General features: G+C 39.9%; 1 protein-coding gene across 1 annotated transcript in view; it reads left to right on the plus strand.

Annotated features, from left to right (window-relative positions):
• angpt2b (angiopoietin 2b) overlaps positions 1 to 9,249 on the plus strand; it is a 59,799-nt gene extending 50,550 nt beyond the window's left edge. Inside the window, exons 8-9 of the mRNA XM_041808106.1 lie at positions 7,303 to 7,433; positions 7,657 to 9,249. Coding sequence (XP_041664040.1) covers positions 7,303 to 7,433; positions 7,657 to 7,817 — 292 coding nt within the window. The 3' untranslated portion in view covers positions 7,818 to 9,249. The remainder of the gene's footprint in view (positions 1 to 7,302; positions 7,434 to 7,656) is intronic.
• Positions 9,250 to 18,487: the final 9,238 nt, after the last annotated feature.

Here is an 18,487-nt window from a genome sequence, read left to right on the forward strand (position 1 = left end):
ATGTATTATTTCAGCCTCTCCACCATGCCACCATTACTCTCCAGCTCTGTCATTTCCAACACCCCTACAGATGCATTGCCCTGCCCTGTGAACTTACAAATTCAAGAGGACAGTTCTTCATTTAGTCATCACAGACAGCAAGCTCCAGGATACGGAGGGGGTCGCTTATCTCTGGGGGAATCTGGTACTAACTTGACAGAATGACAGGGCAGGGGGGAGAGGCCAGACGGCATGGTTGACCTCTTAGTCCACTCGCTTACAACCAGAAGAGACACACTCAGGCACAGAAACACACGAGCAATGGCACTGACTCTGCTGCTCTTTGAAAATGGCTGAGGGCATCTGGAACATTTTTGCCAGTATTTCTTGCACTGTTTGAGTTGTTTTGCAAAATATAGCATGGGGGAAAGCTCTTCAAGACTAATAAAACCCTAGGACTACTTTTTTAGATGAAAACTCATTTACATGGGGATTTAGTTGTACTATTAATCAGTTAGGGTCCAAATCTTGACATTTTAGTGCAAAGTTATTAAATTCTACATTTTGTGTTGAAAATGTGCATCATGGCTTCCTTCTACAGGTTAAAAATTATCTACTGCAAGTAAATTATTTTACTGAGATCTTGATTTGACACCAATTCAGGCAGATCATTTCCTGGTTGAAACCAAACTCAAAAATAAACTGTCATTGTTCAGTTTTTTTCGTTTTTTGACTGGAATTGAAAAACAGAGAGCTGTTTATGTTGTTGTTGTTGTTGTCTTACCAAAACAGGAAAATAATTTTTCCTCGTTTTTGATTTGGTCACAGAATGTAAAAACAAATCATTTTTTTGAACGGGGTCCAATTTTATTGAATTACTTTTTTCCATCCATTATTCTGTTTTCTAGTTTTGATAAAATACTTGAGGAAAAGCAGATCATGTGACCCACTGCAAAAGATTGACATTTCAAAATAAAAGCCCTCATGTCAATATTTAAGCTGATATAGCCACCCACTGTGTTTTACAGTAAAATAATAAAACTATCTGTTCAACACAATGTATCAAAAATTATGTCAACATTAAAAGTACTGGTAATTTGATGGACTACATTAATATTATGAAGAAGAAAAAATAATATATAAATAAATAAGAATAATTTTTATTAGTGTATGTACATAATAAAAGAGTAAAGAAAGAAAAAATTATAAAGAAATGAATAATAAAAGCAAAACAAACAATCAATCTAATAGGTAAATATTGGCTTGGATGGCTTACATTTTGTCATGAGGGCTTTTATTTTGAAATGTTCACCTTGCTTAATGGGTCACATGATTTCCTTTTTCTCAAGTATTTCATTAAAACATGAAACAAAAATAACAGAATTGAAACAGAAGTACCCCTTTTCAAAAATTGTTTTCGTTTTTCCATTTTTGTTACTGAAATGAAAATATAAGAAAAAAGCTCATTTTTCCATTTTTTTGCCAAAAAAAAAAAAAAAAAAAAAAGAGAAAATTGCTTGTTTTTCTGTTTTCTCCATTTGCTGTCAAAAACAAGATAAAAGGAACCACGAGAGTTTTCCCTGATTTTTTAGTCTGGTTTCAACCAAAAAATGGATCTGTCTGAAAATACACTGACCATTGTGGGGAATGTAGCACTGTTGCCTGAATCATGACTAAATCTGTCTTTCTTTAAATAAGGCTGATAATATACTTGCTTGTATCTTCTATGTGACCATATATCTTTATTTTCTGATTTACTGGATCGTACGCAGATGTTCCCCTGTTAAAGGTGAGATCAGCCAATTGGAGACGTTGCCGTGACACTCCAGGATTGTGGGTACTGTAGTTCTGTAAATGAACCTTATTTTCCCCAGATTTAGGTGGATAATATACAAATTATGTCTTCCACAAATATCTTCAACATAACTTTGTTTACAGTACCTTTTGTTAACACACAACTTCTAATTTGCTTCTTGCGGTACAGCTGGATTACATGTGTGGAAGGCACATTCAGCCAATCAGAGACTTTGCTTTGACGCTTGTGTAATGTGTTGGCTAAAATTGCAAATAATCATATTTATCTTAAAATGGGATTGGAATTTGTTTCACACTTTGCTTGAGATAAATCTACCTTGAATGGCTGTCGAATCTAAAGAGCAGCGTGAAATGAGTGATGTGGCTGATTAGGGACAGCAGAGAGGAGGGAGTGGGCCTGTCATCCCATTTTTTTTTTTTTTTTTTGTCGTTGGAATTGCAGGGTCTCTGCACCTCAGCTGAGAGTCTCAGGTTTAGTTACTCTGTAACTTAGTTTTGGTGTTGGTAGCTGCAACCAGAAGAAGTTACGACAATATATTGCGTTCATTTCTATTTACAGAATCTAAATTTAGAATTTGTACATAGAGGTCTGGATTTTCAGCATTAAGAGTGTTCCTGTTTCCATTTGTAGCACATTTGTAGTCTGAGCTGTATTGACCCAACAATCTTTGGTGTTTACAGGAAAAAATGCCCCCTTTTGGGTGGCAAAAATGATTTTAGCTAAGACAGACCTTATTAAGAGACCAGTGTTTCTGCTCTTTGCAGCTGTGCCATCTTTTAAAAACAATCTTAAGCTACTTTCAAGTCCCAAAAGTAGTGACACAAACAGGCAAAAACTGTTTTTAAAAAAGCTAACAGAGAAATGGTCTAAAGTCTAGATGGGTGGAGTCAGACAATACTTGTGATTGGTCCGATTCTACCTAGCGGTCAGTGAAGTTTGACATGGCAAAATCTGATTTTGATTGTGTTTCCACAGCTGATGTTCATCCACCCTCACTCAATGGGAGGTAGGTCTGTTATTAGAGATCTGGATCATTTGGTTCAGCTCAGTAACAAGAGCCGGTCTTTAAAGTCCCAAAAGTCTCTTCATTTGGTACAACTTCAGCTTTTTGAATAAGTATCAGAAGAAAGGAAACAGGTTGTTCATATTGGCTTCTAGAACCGGCTTGTTCATGTTCATATTTACTTAGTAGGATATAACTGATGCCATTAAAAACATGTTTCTTACCTAACAAGGGAGAAAAGCTGTTAAAGAGGCATAGTTAGACCTCATTTATACGACAACGTTTTGCTTCATTTGCCGTTTTTGTTTCCAAAAGGTTACACGTTCAGACTGCAACATTTTCAAAACAATCTCCGTTCACACGACACTGCGGGAAACACCAAAAACGATGTAGTATACACACCAGGCCAGTAGATGGCAGTGTGATTTTCGTGCCTGCACCTGGTTCTGACTCGACCCCATACGCCCTTCGATCGCCTACGGGCTGCCCTTCGACGGCGTATAAGTCGAGTCAGAATCTGGTGCAGGCACGAAATACGTCTCTGTTGATCCAAGTGATGGTGAGGTGAATCAACACTTTGTTGGAGACGCACAGTTAAATTCAAAAGAGTGAGGAGCGCGAACAGTACACTGGTATCGGCCATCTTTGTTCTGGGATGCACGCATGCGCTATAAGCCTAGTCGCGCATGTATATTTACTGCAGCCGCAGTGTTCATGTACGTTTTCTGGATGTGCCGTTTTCCCTTTTTACACGGAGACGGAGACGGGGGCGTTTTGAAAAACCTCCACCCTGGAGTGCGTTTCCAAAAAGTTCCTTTTTCAAGCACCAAAACGCCGTTGCCGTCTAAACGGACAGCCAAAACGCAACAAAACTTTTGCGTTTTCACTCGAAAACGTCGTCGTTAAACAGCCCCTTAGCGTTGGCTGTGTAGTAGGAGTTAGTAGGAGTTATGTGTGATACTGATCACCTCGATGCATGGAAATCAGTTAAAAGGAGTAAAAAAAACTTTTTGTAACGTGTTAGCATCATAATGTGCGTATAACTGCAGGATGCAGGTCCACATAGAGCTATAATGCTCTGACTTCCCTTCATTCTCATTGAATCTCTCAGTACTCCCATCTGACTGAAACTGAATGTTTAAACATCAACCAGCAAAACGAAGATGATTCAGGGTATAAAATGTCCAAAGGGAGAGGCAGAGAAAAAAGAGAAGGAAAAAAAGATTTGTTGGCTCAGGGTGAGTGAAGTGCAGAAAAAAAAGATTTATTTGCAAAACATTCCACCATTATGTCCTCCAGGGTAGCTCCACAGAGGAACTGGTTAAGAAGGCGTTCTCAGCAAAGATCATAAACGGGTGAGTTATCATGCTGAGAATTATTCTCTGTTCTGTGCAGTGGGCCTGGTGTTTTTCAACAAAACTTAGAAATTGGCTTGAGAAGTACTTTGACACATTCTGGGGACATTCTGTAATATGCCCTGTGGTTGTGGTGTGCTTTTTCTTATGTGTTTTGATGAAATGGTTGTATTGACATAAACTGGCCTAAAAAAGCTTTTTTAAAGACTATTCTGCCTGTGTAATTGTGCTGAACGCCTCTCTTTGTGCATTATAACATCTTCTAACCCCTGGTGCTGTCCTTGATTGCATTCAGTCCTTGTCAGCATATATCAACCACTGCGGTGATTATGTTTCATGACATTCATGTTTTTTGTCGAGCATTTCACCTTTATGTGTGAATTGTTGTGTTGATGTCAGTTATGAAAAATAGAACCAATATGTTGCAAATGCTGTTGACAGATATCTGCATGAATGTGTGGCTAACAACCACTTAAAGATCAAACTTTGTAACTAAAGCAGCAGGTGCTTAATGCTGTGCAGCAAAAGCCAACCAGCATTCAGATTCTCTGACTACCTGAAAAGCATCTGACATGATTAATCTGACATCCATTGAAAAAAACATGAAAGTTGTTCTCCTCCTGAAGTTTTATTTTAAACTTTCTACTTCATCATGTTATTTTAGCAAATTTAATTCCCCTTGATTGTGAGTGAATCAAAGGAAAACTGGTTTGTTGTTCAAGCTTGTACGGCTGATGTGAGCCAGAGTGAGGTCACTGTGTAACATCAATTGTGCAGGGATGACGATGAATGGATACCCTTAAAGGAGGCTATGGAGCAAAAAATGGCTGCTTTTATGTTTCAGATGTGATGGGAAGCTGTTTCATGCCAGCTGCAGGCTTAACTGGAGTTCCTGAGAAATCTGAATCCATCAGTGGCACAGATGATTATAGACATGATGGGTTCAAAGACTGACAAGGCACAGGCAGTGACATTTACATTTTTTGTATTAGTTTGTGCCTGCACATCATGATTGACCACTTAAAAGGCACTCTGGGGGGCGCTTTTTAAGGTGTCCAGTGAAAAGCCCTTTGGAGCAAAGTTCATATACAATTTATCATTTTTTTTTCCTGTGAAAAGAAACCCAGGGAGGCACCTTATCATGTTTTTATCAGTGAAAAAGAACCCTAGGGGGCACTTTATCATGTTTAATCATGTGAAAAGGAACCCTGGGAGGCACTTTATCATCTTTTGCAGAGTGAAAAATAATCCATAGGGGCACTTTATCATGTTTTGCAAAGTAAAAGGAACCCTAGGGACCACTTAATTATGTTAAGTCAAGTGAAATAAAAGCCATGGGGGCACTTTATCATGTTTTTTCCGGTGAAAAGTAACCTAGGGGGCACTTTATCACATTTAATCATGTGAAATGGAACCCATGGGGGCACTTTATCATGTCTTATCCAGTGAAAAGGAACACTGGGAGGCAATTTATCATGTTTCCAGTGAAAAAACCCTAGGGGGCAATTTATCATGTTGTGGCCATTGAAAATGCATCCCAGAAGGCACTTTGTCATGTTTTTTTCCAGTGAAAAGAAACCCTAGGGGGCAATTTATCATGTTTCATCAAGTGTAAAGGAAGGCAATATATCATGTTGTGTCAAGTATAAATACATCCTGGGATGCACTTTATTATGTCTTGTCCAGTGAAAAGGAACACTGGGAGGCAATTTATCCTGTTTCCAGTGAAAAAAACCCTAGGGGGCACTTTATCATATTTTGCCTTGTGAAAAATAATCCATAGGGTCACTTTATCATGTTTAATCAAGTGAAAAGGAACGCTGGGAGGCAATTTATCATGTTGTGTCCATTGAAAATGCATCCTAGGAGGCACTTTATCATGTTTTTTTCCAGTGAAAAGAAACCCTAGGGGGCAATTTATTATGTTTCATCAAGCGTAAAGGAACCGTTGAAGGCAATATATCATGTTGTGTCAAGTATAAATACATCCTTGGAGGCACTTTATTATGTCTTGTCCAGTGAAAAGGAACCCCCGGGGCACTTTATCATCTTTTGCTGAGTGAAAAGGAATCCATAGGGTCACTTTATTATGTTTAACCAAGTGAAAGGAACTCTGGGAGGCAATTTATCATGTTGTGTCCAGTATAAATGCATCCTGGGAGTGAAAAGGAACCCTGGGAGGCACTTTATGAAGTTGTGTCCAGTGAAAGGAACCTACTTTGTTTAAGGAGAGTGGCCTTAAGACTGAAAACATACAGGTGTCAGCCGACATGCGCCCAAACGATCTCCCCAATGAACCCACACCGGCAGCAGCCAGACACACCTGGACACACTGTGTTGGGGCAATCTATAGCACTGCTGTCGAGTAGCAGCTCTGTTTGGGAGCTCAGAAGAAGAAATTGAGCTCCATCCTCCATTTGAGGTTTAGAAGAAGTGGAAGGCCTCAACGGCTTGATAAATAATACTGCCATTATTTTTTCATCTGGAATCAAGCACCACACCCAGTAGTGGCTGGTTTGGGACTTTGCTGTTGATGCCAGTGTGTGCCAAAGGTGGCAATTAAGAATTAAAAATCTAAGCAATAGAAATGCATTTTAATGGAAATACTAAGTAATTAAGGTAGTGGAAATGCAATATGAAGAAGTGTAAATGCAGGTAAAGGGAAAATAATGCATTGGATGCCATCAGCCCCAGGCATATCAAATATCTGCATGTCCATGAATAGTCATCAGAATTAATTTCAGTCTGTTTCATACAAGACCGTTAATGTCTTCAATTTTAAACTTTTGCTCCACTTACGAGGCTGTTTCTAAAACTGTAGGTCGGTTGTCAGGAATGGCCAGAAGGAAATTTTAGAAATTCACCCCAAGCTGCATGACAGCAGCTCCAACCAGAGAGAATTTGACCCTTAAACTTTGATGCGTCTGCCTCTACCTAAACCCTTTAGTTGCCTATAATATGAAGCTCAGTCAGTTTGGTATGTTTGTGTGCTGTTAGATGTTTCCAAAAAGTTTCCATGCAGCATCCACTCACTTCTATTTGGAGCTGCCAACAAGCAAAAGTTTCCTGACCTAGCTCTAAATAATGAATGGAAATGCCTGCGGCTGAGCTTTTTCTCTGAAACCTTTTCCCTGCTCTCTCAAATCCAGCCTTCACGCCGAGGGCTTCAGTGGCACAGCTGGACGCACCAGCAGCCTCACCCACAGCGGCACCCAGTTCAGCACCAAGGACAGAGACAACGACCGCTGCACCTGCAAATGCGCTCAGCTCGCATCGGGAGGTACGCATCCAGCTCCGGTCTCAATCTGTCTCTGCTCGTAACATTTCTTGTTAAACATTTCTATCCACCCGCTTGTAAATGTCCCCAAGTGCATTTCATTTTCCCTCTGTGCCCGTATAAAGTTACTGCTGACTCGCAGCTGTATATTTGGGTGTTTCATTTCATGAGCTTGAATTTAATTAATTCTGACTTTTTCCTTGAACTCTGCACATTTCCTCTCTAGGTTGGTGGTTTGAAGCGTGCGGTCCATCCAACCTGAATGGCATATATTACCCCAGCTCATCCAGTGTGGTCCGTTACAATGGCATTAAGTGGTACTACTGGAAGGGACCCAACCTGATGGCTACCATGACCACCATGATGGTCCGCCCTACCAATTTCTAGAGCTGTGGCTTATCCAGGATGTGAAATTTTAAAGTGAATGTAAGCCCTGACACATATAATGAACAATATCCAGGAAAGCATGCCACATGGGAGGACCGAACTGTCGGCTGTTCGAGACTCTGGACATTTGAAAGGGTGCTTTGGATTCTGACCGAGGACATATGCTCTGCAAATAATCATGATTTTGGTGAATTCCATGGTGAAATACTCTTCAAAAATATTCTTTATTAAGATGCCTGGACTGTATTTTTGTTAAGGCCAAGCTGATATAGGAGAAAGAACATAAAAGCTTTGCTATAGATTAGGTCATGCATTTTATTTAAATATTTTTTCCCATTTGCAGAGTTATTTTGACACAACCATGCTGGTTTCCCCATGATAGTGACTTAGAGAGATTCTATGGGTTGGATGATTTGCTTGCCTTAAGTCTGTTAGTCATGGCAGATGGAGGTCAGCGAGGCCCCTTCAAGGTGAGACCAACCGGAGTGCTGGCATGAAAGCTATGCAAACATTAAAACGCTGTGAAGTTTTTCCAATATGTACATTTACCTGGATGTTGCTTCTTAGCTCTAGTGTTCCTTAAAACCAGCAAAATTACAACCAGCTCATGACCCCTTGTGGTGGCACCTTTTGTCCTTTCATTTGAAAAAATAGCACCTTTACAAACAACATATTAAATGCAAGTTTTTACAGATAACAAAGACCATTCAGATATAAAACAAATAAAAAACTAGAAACCTTCAAAATAAAGGAAAAACACTTTCTTACACAGAAATTAAAAAAAAGACTTTAAACTTTCCCATTTCTCAAAAAACATGTTGTTAACCTCTAAAAAATAAACAACGTTAAGTAGACACTCTTTAACACACAAAACAGCAGTTTCAGACACAAAAACACCCAGATTACACTCAGATTTTAGGTATGGGGTTCAGCATCAAATATTTGAATAACTGAGTATTCCAGTGATTATTCAGATGACTGTTTGAGTAATCTTATAAGAAATATTCCATGCTCAGCATGTTTTCAAATTTATCACTTTTGCCTTAATCAAGAGCAATCTGGATGCACTCATTCATGTTGCTCTAGTATGTTTGTATGGGATCTTTTGCTTAAAATGTTGTTTTTTGGTTGGTACTGTATAGGGGTTTCGTAGTTATACTTACTTTACGTCAGTCAAAGCACTCTGCAAAGCCTGAGCCTTTCCTGAGTGTTTAGGTCTTTACAGACTGGGTCCGTTATTTTCGGATGCATTTTTTTCGGATCCATAATCCGAAAAATGTCGCGCACTCTGACCTTGTACACTGGTTCCGATCAAGCGGCAACCTCCGGTCCTGAAAAATGAAGCCAATGTGAAAGTGCAAAAAATTGCTATACCGCGAGTGTCCACTTGAGGCTGGCTGCAGGAACACCAGAAGTCCCATCTGCACACATGTTAAACAGCCGGTTTAGACACTAGAAATAAACTGGTTTACAGCCTGGTTCAAAACACCCAGCGTGTCTCATTAGCTAGTGTCTTATTGTGCTCCCACTGTACGGGGGGTGAATTTTTTTTCTACCACGATCGTTTGGATCATCTTTAGGATGAAAGCTGATTGGTGCGTCTCATTTGATTGACAGATAGCTCGGCAGGCAGAGGCTCCATTTCTGTCAACCAGAATGCTAGCTAGCAGGCTGACAGGAAGTCACGCTTAGTGAGCGGGCTGTTAGGTTGATCCAAAGTTCGGTTGAGACCGCGATTTCAACATGGAAGCCTCCACGGATTGGCTTCAAGAGCTGTTTGTGTCCGCCTATTGTAAGCAGACGACTGACGTCACACGGGGTTTGTCCAATTCTTTCTACAGTCTATGGTGCAGACAAGGCCGCCCATAAGGGGGGACAAAGGGGGAGGTTTCTGGAACCCAGCCAAACATGGGGGCCTATGGAGGTCAGCTGTGAAGTTAAGCTGTGAAACCATGTTTTATATTTGACCTGAATAATAACCGCTCTTATCAAAGAAACACATGTCTTTATTTTTTTATTTGTGTAGTAAAAAGCCTTCTTTTAATGAAAAAACTTACGTTAAAAACATAATTAAAATGGGTTTAAAAATACTAAAATTGTTTAATAATGGCAAAAAATGGTGGAAAAGGTGATGAGATTGGATTTTTACAGAACAAAAATGCTTTATGAGTGGCAAAAATTGGATAAAAGTGGCAAAAATGGGCACAAATATTGGTAAAAGGGGATTAGAAAGTGCCTGAAATGGCTTTCAAGAGCAAGAATTGCTGGAAATTATGTGTAATGGTATGGAAATTGATATAAACTGGCAAAAATGAGTTAATTGTGGTTAGAATTGGGTAAAAATGAGTGTAAAAAGTGGTTGATAGAGGCAACAATAGGCAGAAAGTGGCATGAATTGGTTTAGAAGTGGCAAAAACAGGCAGAAAAAAGTGATAGGGTTTAAAATGGACAAAAATTGTTTTTTAGTTGGCATACATGTGCTAAGATTGGCTGAATTGGTGTTAAAAAGTAATAAAAAATGATTCAAATGTGGTTAAATTGGTGTAAAGTGGCAACATTGTAATTTCAAAATATTCTTAGTTTTATTTTTAAGGCATCTGGTGACCCCCCTCTCTCAGTGTCTCGCAACCCCAAAGGGGGTCCCAACCCCAAGGTTGAGAACCACTGCCTTGCATAACAGCACCAGTGAAAGTAAACGCAATGAGCCTCATCCATGTGAAACACAGTATGGTGTGCAACATGCAGCGGCTGTATGGCTGTCCCTGTTTGAACCATCGACATATGCATACATAATTGATTTAAACCAACCCTACAGCAATTTTAGTATTTAGTTATTCAAATTATACAAGGAATCATTTCAGCTTTAATAAACTGCAAAGCAATAGAGCAAAAATGCAAGAAACAACCAGAAAAACCTGGAATAAACAGAATTAGAATGAGGTAATAAAAATCAGAATCCCCTCATAGAACTAAAAAGCAAAAACCTCTTAACCACAGAGCACAGAGCTTGGCTTTGTCCATGAGTAACCTTAAAGATGTAATGCTAGCTGGCAGCTGCTTGGGCTAATGTAATTACTGTTGACAAGTCCTTCACACAACTCCTCTTCAAAAAACCATGAAACCACATTAATCTGAGTCCTTTTTTTGAGATCCCAAGAAATGAGCTTCTCATCATGTGAGAACTATTGTTGCCTTAAGATAAAATTTCATGAGAAAACAACCAGATTTCACTGTAGTCAACAGAGATTAAACTAATGGATGTGTGTCCCATTAGGGCTTCTGTCATAGTTAAAAAATACAACCAACCACATTAAATTATCCGGTTACATGTCACCTGTTACTTAACCAATCACTAAAGAGACAAACCTTTGAAAATACTTTTAATGTTTTTGTATTAAAGTGTGAAAAATGTTTAATATGTATCATAGTTTTTTATTTTAAATCAAAAAGCCCTAATTTTATACGAAATGCTTTTTAATGTGAATCTTAAAAAATGACATATTGTTTGATATTAAAGCTCCTGTGAGAAACTTTTCAGTTGTGTTGAATTTGGAGACCCCTTGTGGTCACAGCAGGACATTCCATCTCTAATATCTGCTAATGTGTCCTGTATACTGTAAATACAGTACTGTGAAAAAAGTAAAGTATTTGCTCTCACTTTTGGATTTTTTTTTTCATATCTGTCACACTGAAATGTTTCAGATCATCAAACAAATTTTAATTTTAGACAAAGATTACCTGAGTAAATACAAAAGCAGTTTTTGAATGATGATTTCAAACCTATGTGACAAAGGGATTGCCCACTAAACCTAATAACTGTCGTGCCACCCTTGGCAGCAACAACTGCTAGCAAGCATTTGCATTAACTGCCAGTGTCTCTCACATCACTGTGGAGGAATTTTGACCCACTCTTTTTTGCAGAAATGTTTGAGTTCAGTCAAAATGGAGGGTTTTTGAGTGTGAACGCCTGTTCAAAGACCCTGTAGAGTGAAATCCAAAATTTGTGTCTCAACACTCTAGATATGTTGGAACATGGTTCTGAATTTGGATTGAGACCGTTAGAACGTTTTTCACCTCTTTCCTGGCTGGGTTTAATTTGGGCGGGGCCGTGATGTCACAAGCCCACAGTGGGGAATGGCCCCGCCCCTCTAACACTACAATATAAAATCACAGAGCAGTTCATCTCAGTCCAGTCCGTCGTTTGCTGATGTCACTGCCTTTATTGTAAGTTAACAGTCAGTTAAGTGCTGATTTTTTGTTTATTCTGAGGTAAATTTGACTAATCTATCAGCCACAGTGGTCTATGGATCATTGAAAGTATCTTGACTGAGATTTGAGTCAGAAAACAGACTTTTTCTCTTCTTCTAAGGTCAACATTTCTCCTGAGTGGGCGTGGCTTCAGCTCATTCAACAGACACGCCCACACCATCCCAGAGCAGGTTTTACAGCCTCATTTTTAATGATTTTGAAGCTTAATTTTTAAACTTAGAGATGTGTTATTTGACTGAAATTTGACCCCGGGTTCATAACAGTGTCCTGTCATACAGCAAACCTGAATACAGATCTTTTTTCCTTTTACAGGGTCTTTAAGGTTATGCCACAGCATCTCAAATGGATGTAAGTCTGGACTTTGACTTGGCCATTCCAAAACCTTATTTTTATTTATTTTTTTGAGCCGTTCAGAGGTGGACTTGCTGGTGTATTTTGGATCATTGTCCTTCTGTAAAACCCAAATGTATTTGAGCTTGAGGTCATGAACGGATGGCCTGATATTCTCCTTCAGGATTTTCCAGTTGATAGCAGAATTCATAGTCGTCCAGGTCCTGAAGCAGCAAAGCAGCCCCAGACCATCACACTGCCACCACCATGTTTGACTGTTGGTATGACGTTGTTTTTATGAGATGCTATGTTAGTTTTACGTCAGATGTAACAAGAACCTTCAAAAAGTTCACCTTTTGACTCGTCAGGCTACAGGATATTTTACCAAAAGTTGTGGGAATCATCAAGATGTTTTTTGGGAGATGTGAGACGAACCTTTGTCTTCTTTTAGGCTGTTTTTGACTGGTCTCCTTCTTATTGTTGAATCATGAACCTCTACCTCACCTGAGAGGCCTGCAGGTATTTAGATATTCTAGGTTCTTTTTTGACTTCTTAAATGAATTGTTGATGCACTCTTGGAGTCATTTTGGTAGACCGGCCACTCTTGCGAAGGTTCACCACTCTTCCAAGTTTTCTCCATTTGTGGTTAATGGCTCTCAGTGACTGCGTTTACATGGACTTGAGTATCCCGGTCATGAGTCATATCCTGGTTTTATCATATTCGGGATACTGTGTTTACATGTGCACAGAGAAACTCGGTTGTTCATATCCCTGTATACATGAGAGAAAGTAGTATCCCGGTTTCTGATCACTGAATCATATCTGCGCAGATAGTTGATGTTATTTTACAACACCAGAAAGTTAGATATTTAAGAAAAATTAGATCACTATTAATTTGAGTTTAAAACATTTAAATGCCAGCATTACACTGCAGAAATGGTGCCCACCTCGTTCCAACAACGGGAGAAAACAAAACTAATCTCGTTTATTTCAAGAACGCTTGCTTATAAAGCATCTGCAGAAAAAAAGAGACTGAGAGGATGGTAAGGAGTGAAAGGGAGATCTCAAATGAATAAGCTTATTATAAGTTGATATTTCACACTTTTATCACTATTAGGTGATTATTATTATTATTATTATTATTATTATTATTAAACACTACGAAAGTACGGCAGAGAAATAGCAAAGCATCTTGCAGTTGACTGACTTCACTAAATAACTTTCCCAGAAATGACTTCAAAATAAAAGTCTGTGAAAACGGGGGCAGCTCAAAGTGGGTCTTAAAAAGGCTATGCTTTAATTTTGAAAAACACACTGGAAAAGTCATCGTTTCTAAATGTCAAGACTGGGACGGGTTGGCAGGTCGCTTACAGAGTGCCGTCTCTCCATCTTCAGCTCACAGAGCTCTAACTCATGACGTGAGCGGTCATTCTCTGTCTCTACATGAAACTATACTCACGTTTCACTCATGGCTGGAAATTTAAACTGTTCAGTTCACATTTTATCTAAATATGAACGCGTTTTGACTCTCGTCAGATCAAAGACTGATCCTCTGCAGACACAGCTGCTCAGCTGTTTCTCTCTCTCCGGGCAGAGCGGATCAGCTTTTCCTCCGTCACACAGATGCAGTATTTAAAATATCTGAAGTTAAAATAAGTTCAATCAAAGTTGCGCCTGCGCACCTAGTCTACAGCAGCCAGAAAACAGGATCCTGTGTATACATGGCACAGTATCCTGTTTTCTTTTGGAGTTCTCCAGGTAGAAAAACCGGGTTTCTCAAAACTGGGATACTGTAATATCCCGGTTTCTGCAGGCGTATACTAGGACGTGTACAAAGAGAAACAGGGATACTCAAAAAACCCGACAGAAAACAGGATACTCAAGTCGATGTAAACGCAGTCAGTGTGGTTCCCTGGAGTCTCCTTAGAAATGGCTATGCCACCCTTTCCAGGCTGACGGTTGTCAGTGACTTTTTTTCTCATGTGTTCTTGAATTCCTTTGGCATAATGTGATGCTTTTTGAGATCTTTGGGCCTAGGTCAGGGATTTCTTGATTCAGCAGGTCTGGCAGTAATCAGGCTTGCATGTGGCTCGTGAAAATAAACTCAGCTTTCCAAAAAAAGTGTGGTTAATCACAGTTAACTCATGGTTTAACAAGGGAGGGCAATCACTTTCTTACATAGGGCCTGGTCGGTTTGGATGCCTATTGCCCGTAAAAATAAAATCATCATTAAAAACTGCGTTTTTTTTTTTTTTTTTTTTTAATGACTATAGTATTAGACTTCATTTGGTGATCTGAAACTTTTAAGTGTGATAAATATGCAAAAACTAAGAAATCAGGCCCAAAAATATCACCTTTCTTTATTTGAAAGTCTAACTCACAACAACTCTTGGGTGTGGAAATATTTCATCAGTGTACTGACATCACCCTGAATGACACCTACCCCGGGGCACAGTTGGCGAGAATCTCACGAAACTAAAAAGGAATAATCAGTCCTCTCTCTCTGATGCTTTTTGCTTATATAGGCCGTAAAGAGACATCAGTATTTATTTCAGCTGGTTTAAAATGAGCTAAAAAAAATCCTCACAGGAGCTTTAAGTCATACTTTTTAATGCCCTGGTTGTAATTTTATTCCAGTAGCATCACCAGAGTGTTAAACATTAGCACTTGTTTAAAGCTGTGGGTCAATCTATACACACTATGTTGATAACCTATAGTCACTTCAAGGTTGTTCATAAAATGACACAATAAAGAAAAGCAACAAGAATATAAGGTTTTGCCCTCTGCTGTTTCATCCAAAAGGTTTTATGAATAAAATATCCCTAAATCTTTCCAGGCACACCTCTAATAAAACTTTATTTGTTAGAGATTTTGCTCATAAAACTACATCATGCACTTTTGCTTATGTAATTTACTTTGAAAAAAAGGCTAACATTTGTCATCACATCTGCTAACAACAGCTGTAAATTCAATTTTTGCTTTGTTAAAAACAATAAAATGAAACAGTGTTTTTGTGCTTACAAGAAATAGAGCCAGGTGCTTGTTACTGTGAAAGCATGAAGTCCAACAGGCTTAACATGCTGGACGCGGAGAAGTCAGATGAGATGTGTGCACCATTGATCTGATGAATCATCCTACAACACTGGTCCCTGAGGTGTCCATTAAAAAGTAGATGGGTTTCACCTCGACTAGCAATGACCTGGGTGTCCCTGGAAGTCCCTGTGGTTGAGCTGGGGACAGCAGCTGGCTGAGGAGGACACACAAGGACGGGGGCAGGATACGTGAACAGGCTCCCTGCTGCCTAATGCAATCCGAAGTCCATGATTCATGTCAGGCGGATTTAACATCAGTGCACTGCTTAATATGATATTAAATGTAACGAAACTTAAGTGTCGGTTCTGGCGCCCCCTGTGGACAAAGTTTATCTTTGCTGATTCTAAAGCCTGATTTATACCCCAGCATCAAATATATCCTTGTAGGATAGGCCGTTACCTCATGTAGCCCTCTTTCTCTTCCAACTTTTGTATTTTCTCTTGTGAACTTTTCAAGTATACGTGTAATGTTGGTGCAAGGAATAGCTGTTTTTTTTAGCTGCAGTTATGAGTCTAGCTAGGATAGGAATTATTAGCATTACCTGGAGCTTGCATGTATGGACCCTGGGTCTGTTGAAGGTAGCATTTCTGTTCAGACTGTGATGGCCATGTGTTAAGGGAGGTAATGTAGAGCATTGGTTCCCAACCTGGGGTTCGTGAACCTCCCACGGCTCCACAGGGGGTGCCAAAGATCTTGGGGGGGTTGTGAGGCTTTCTCTGCTCTGAGGCTGCCAAAATTAGATTTGCAAATACTGACTAAAACCATGATAAAGCAGTTATTAGGAGTTTATACAAAGGTCTTTTGATAAGAAAAGAATGCATAGGCCATTTTAAGGGTTTTATCAGTGAAACAATTAAAATCTATGTATATTTTTGGCAGCTGTGTTTCACTTTTTCTTCTTTCTTGGGTCCTGGGGGGGGGGCTCTGCTTTTCTTAGTATGTATAGCTGTGCTCTCTGGTATAGACTGACTGTGATTGAAGCCCAAAGTGTAAAACAAGCAGGTCTGGTCAGGTATGGGAACATGCCGGTTTGGTACTTTGCCAAGTCAGCGTTGGTCCTGTATTGCTCTGGCCTCCTGATGGGCATCCTCCAGGCCTGGGCCAGGCCTATGCCCTATCTGTCTGGGTATCCTACACCTCCATGTTGCACAGGGTTTCACCTGGCGTCTGGACCAGCCGGCTGGGTTCTGGGCACCCATGCAATGAGCTGAATCAGGCCCAGGGAAGCGTGACAGCTGCCTTGTCCGTATCAGGCAGCTTAGCCTTCCCATCCCTGTCCTCCTGAGCACGCCAGCAAAGGTGTGCTGAAGAGAAGTCACAAAGGAGTCCAGTCAGAGCCTCTGGCCATCAGTCAGCATCCAGGCCTCAAAAGAGTATAGTAAGACCAGAAGGACCAAAGACCTAAACTCCGATTCAGATACCAGGAGCGTCACTCTGTCTTACTCAGCAAACCCATCGCCCCCTGCACGAGTCCAAGTCTGGGGTTGAGGTCAGCCTCACAGTGAATCAAGGATTGTGCTACCAAGGTGGGTGAACTGCTCTACATCTATGCCATCACCATTCACAGATTCAACAGCAGCATGCAAGGCATTCCCAAATGCCTGGATGTTTGTTTCGACCCATGGAACGAGGTCAGAATGAGGAAAAAATGAACATCCTGTTACTAACAGTTTTCAAAATATCTACATAAACTGAATGTGCTTTTTTGAAGTTAGATTTATTTGTGCTGTTCCTCAAAGCAGTAGACACAACAGCTTGCCATTTGTTGACAGCCCCTCCCACAATGCAATGGTTAACAATTTGGTGATGGCCATGGCAGAAAGCTGACGTAAATTGCCGAAAATGGATTAAAATGGATAAAAAAAGCAGTTATTATTGGATCTAATGACGTGGATTTTATCTTAAAAGACCCCAAAAAGTCACCAAAGTTCCGGGCTCGCTAGAACGGCGTCCTTTAGGGCTACAGAGACATCGAGGGTAGAAAATGAACGTCAAAAAGGTCAGCTTTCAGAAGAAATTAGTACGTGTCTATGACTTATGGTCCTGAAGTTATCAACATTTTCATAAACTTGTCACTTCTTCCAGTATACAATATCGCCATCCTCAGAGACCCCCAGAAAGTCAGCCAAGTTCCAGGCTAGAGTGAAAATGTTCTGTAAGAGCTACGAATGCATGGAGAACATAATTAGAAATGCAAAACTGAGAGCTTTCATGGGGAAAAGACAAGTTAGTGCCAACGACTCAAAAGATATCAAGCAATTTACAAAGGGGAGGACCTGCAGCACAGATCTATGCAACATGAGCTCTAAGGGTTAAAATAAATTTGGAAATATCAGCATATCGATAAAAATCCAATGTCATGCATCCCTAGATCATTTTTCCTTCCTGGTGCTCTTCTTTGCCTTTCTAGGGGAAATAGAGGCATCAGAATTAATTTAAATCTGTTTCATAGCAGTTAAAAATCCTTACTGTAGGTTTAAGAGAAAGGAAAGCATAGCTTGCTGGTAGCCGGAGAGATAAAACAGAAAAACCATTAATTCTAACAATCTGATAGATTTTCTGTGTTTGGGTTCATTGAAAGTGTGAAGGACTAAAGCATGAAAACTGCCTTTGATTTATGACTCTATTAGGAAATATGCATGAGCCAATCATGACAGTGAAACTACTCAAAGGGATAACAGCCCTGCCACTGCACGGCCATGACTTCTGTGTGTGCATAAATAAATGAATATGTTAGGTATCTGTGATAAAACTGCTAATATCATCAACTGCTCTGATTTAAAAGCTATACCTGAGCCACACAGCGCTCTGTTCAAGCAGAGATCACCCACCCACACACACACTCGCACACTCAGCTTGCATGCAGTGACCCCCTTGCTAAACAAGTTTATTACGACCTCCAAGCCCCAGACAGGCGATAGATCACAGCGGGGGAGGCCGGGGGTGAATCCATCAAAGCGACTTTAATAAAGACCACT

Source organism: Cheilinus undulatus, linkage group 16, assembly GCF_018320785.1.
Source record: "Cheilinus undulatus linkage group 16, ASM1832078v1, whole genome shotgun sequence".
In the NCBI taxonomy this organism is placed as follows: Eukaryota; Metazoa; Chordata; class Actinopteri; order Labriformes; family Labridae; genus Cheilinus; species Cheilinus undulatus.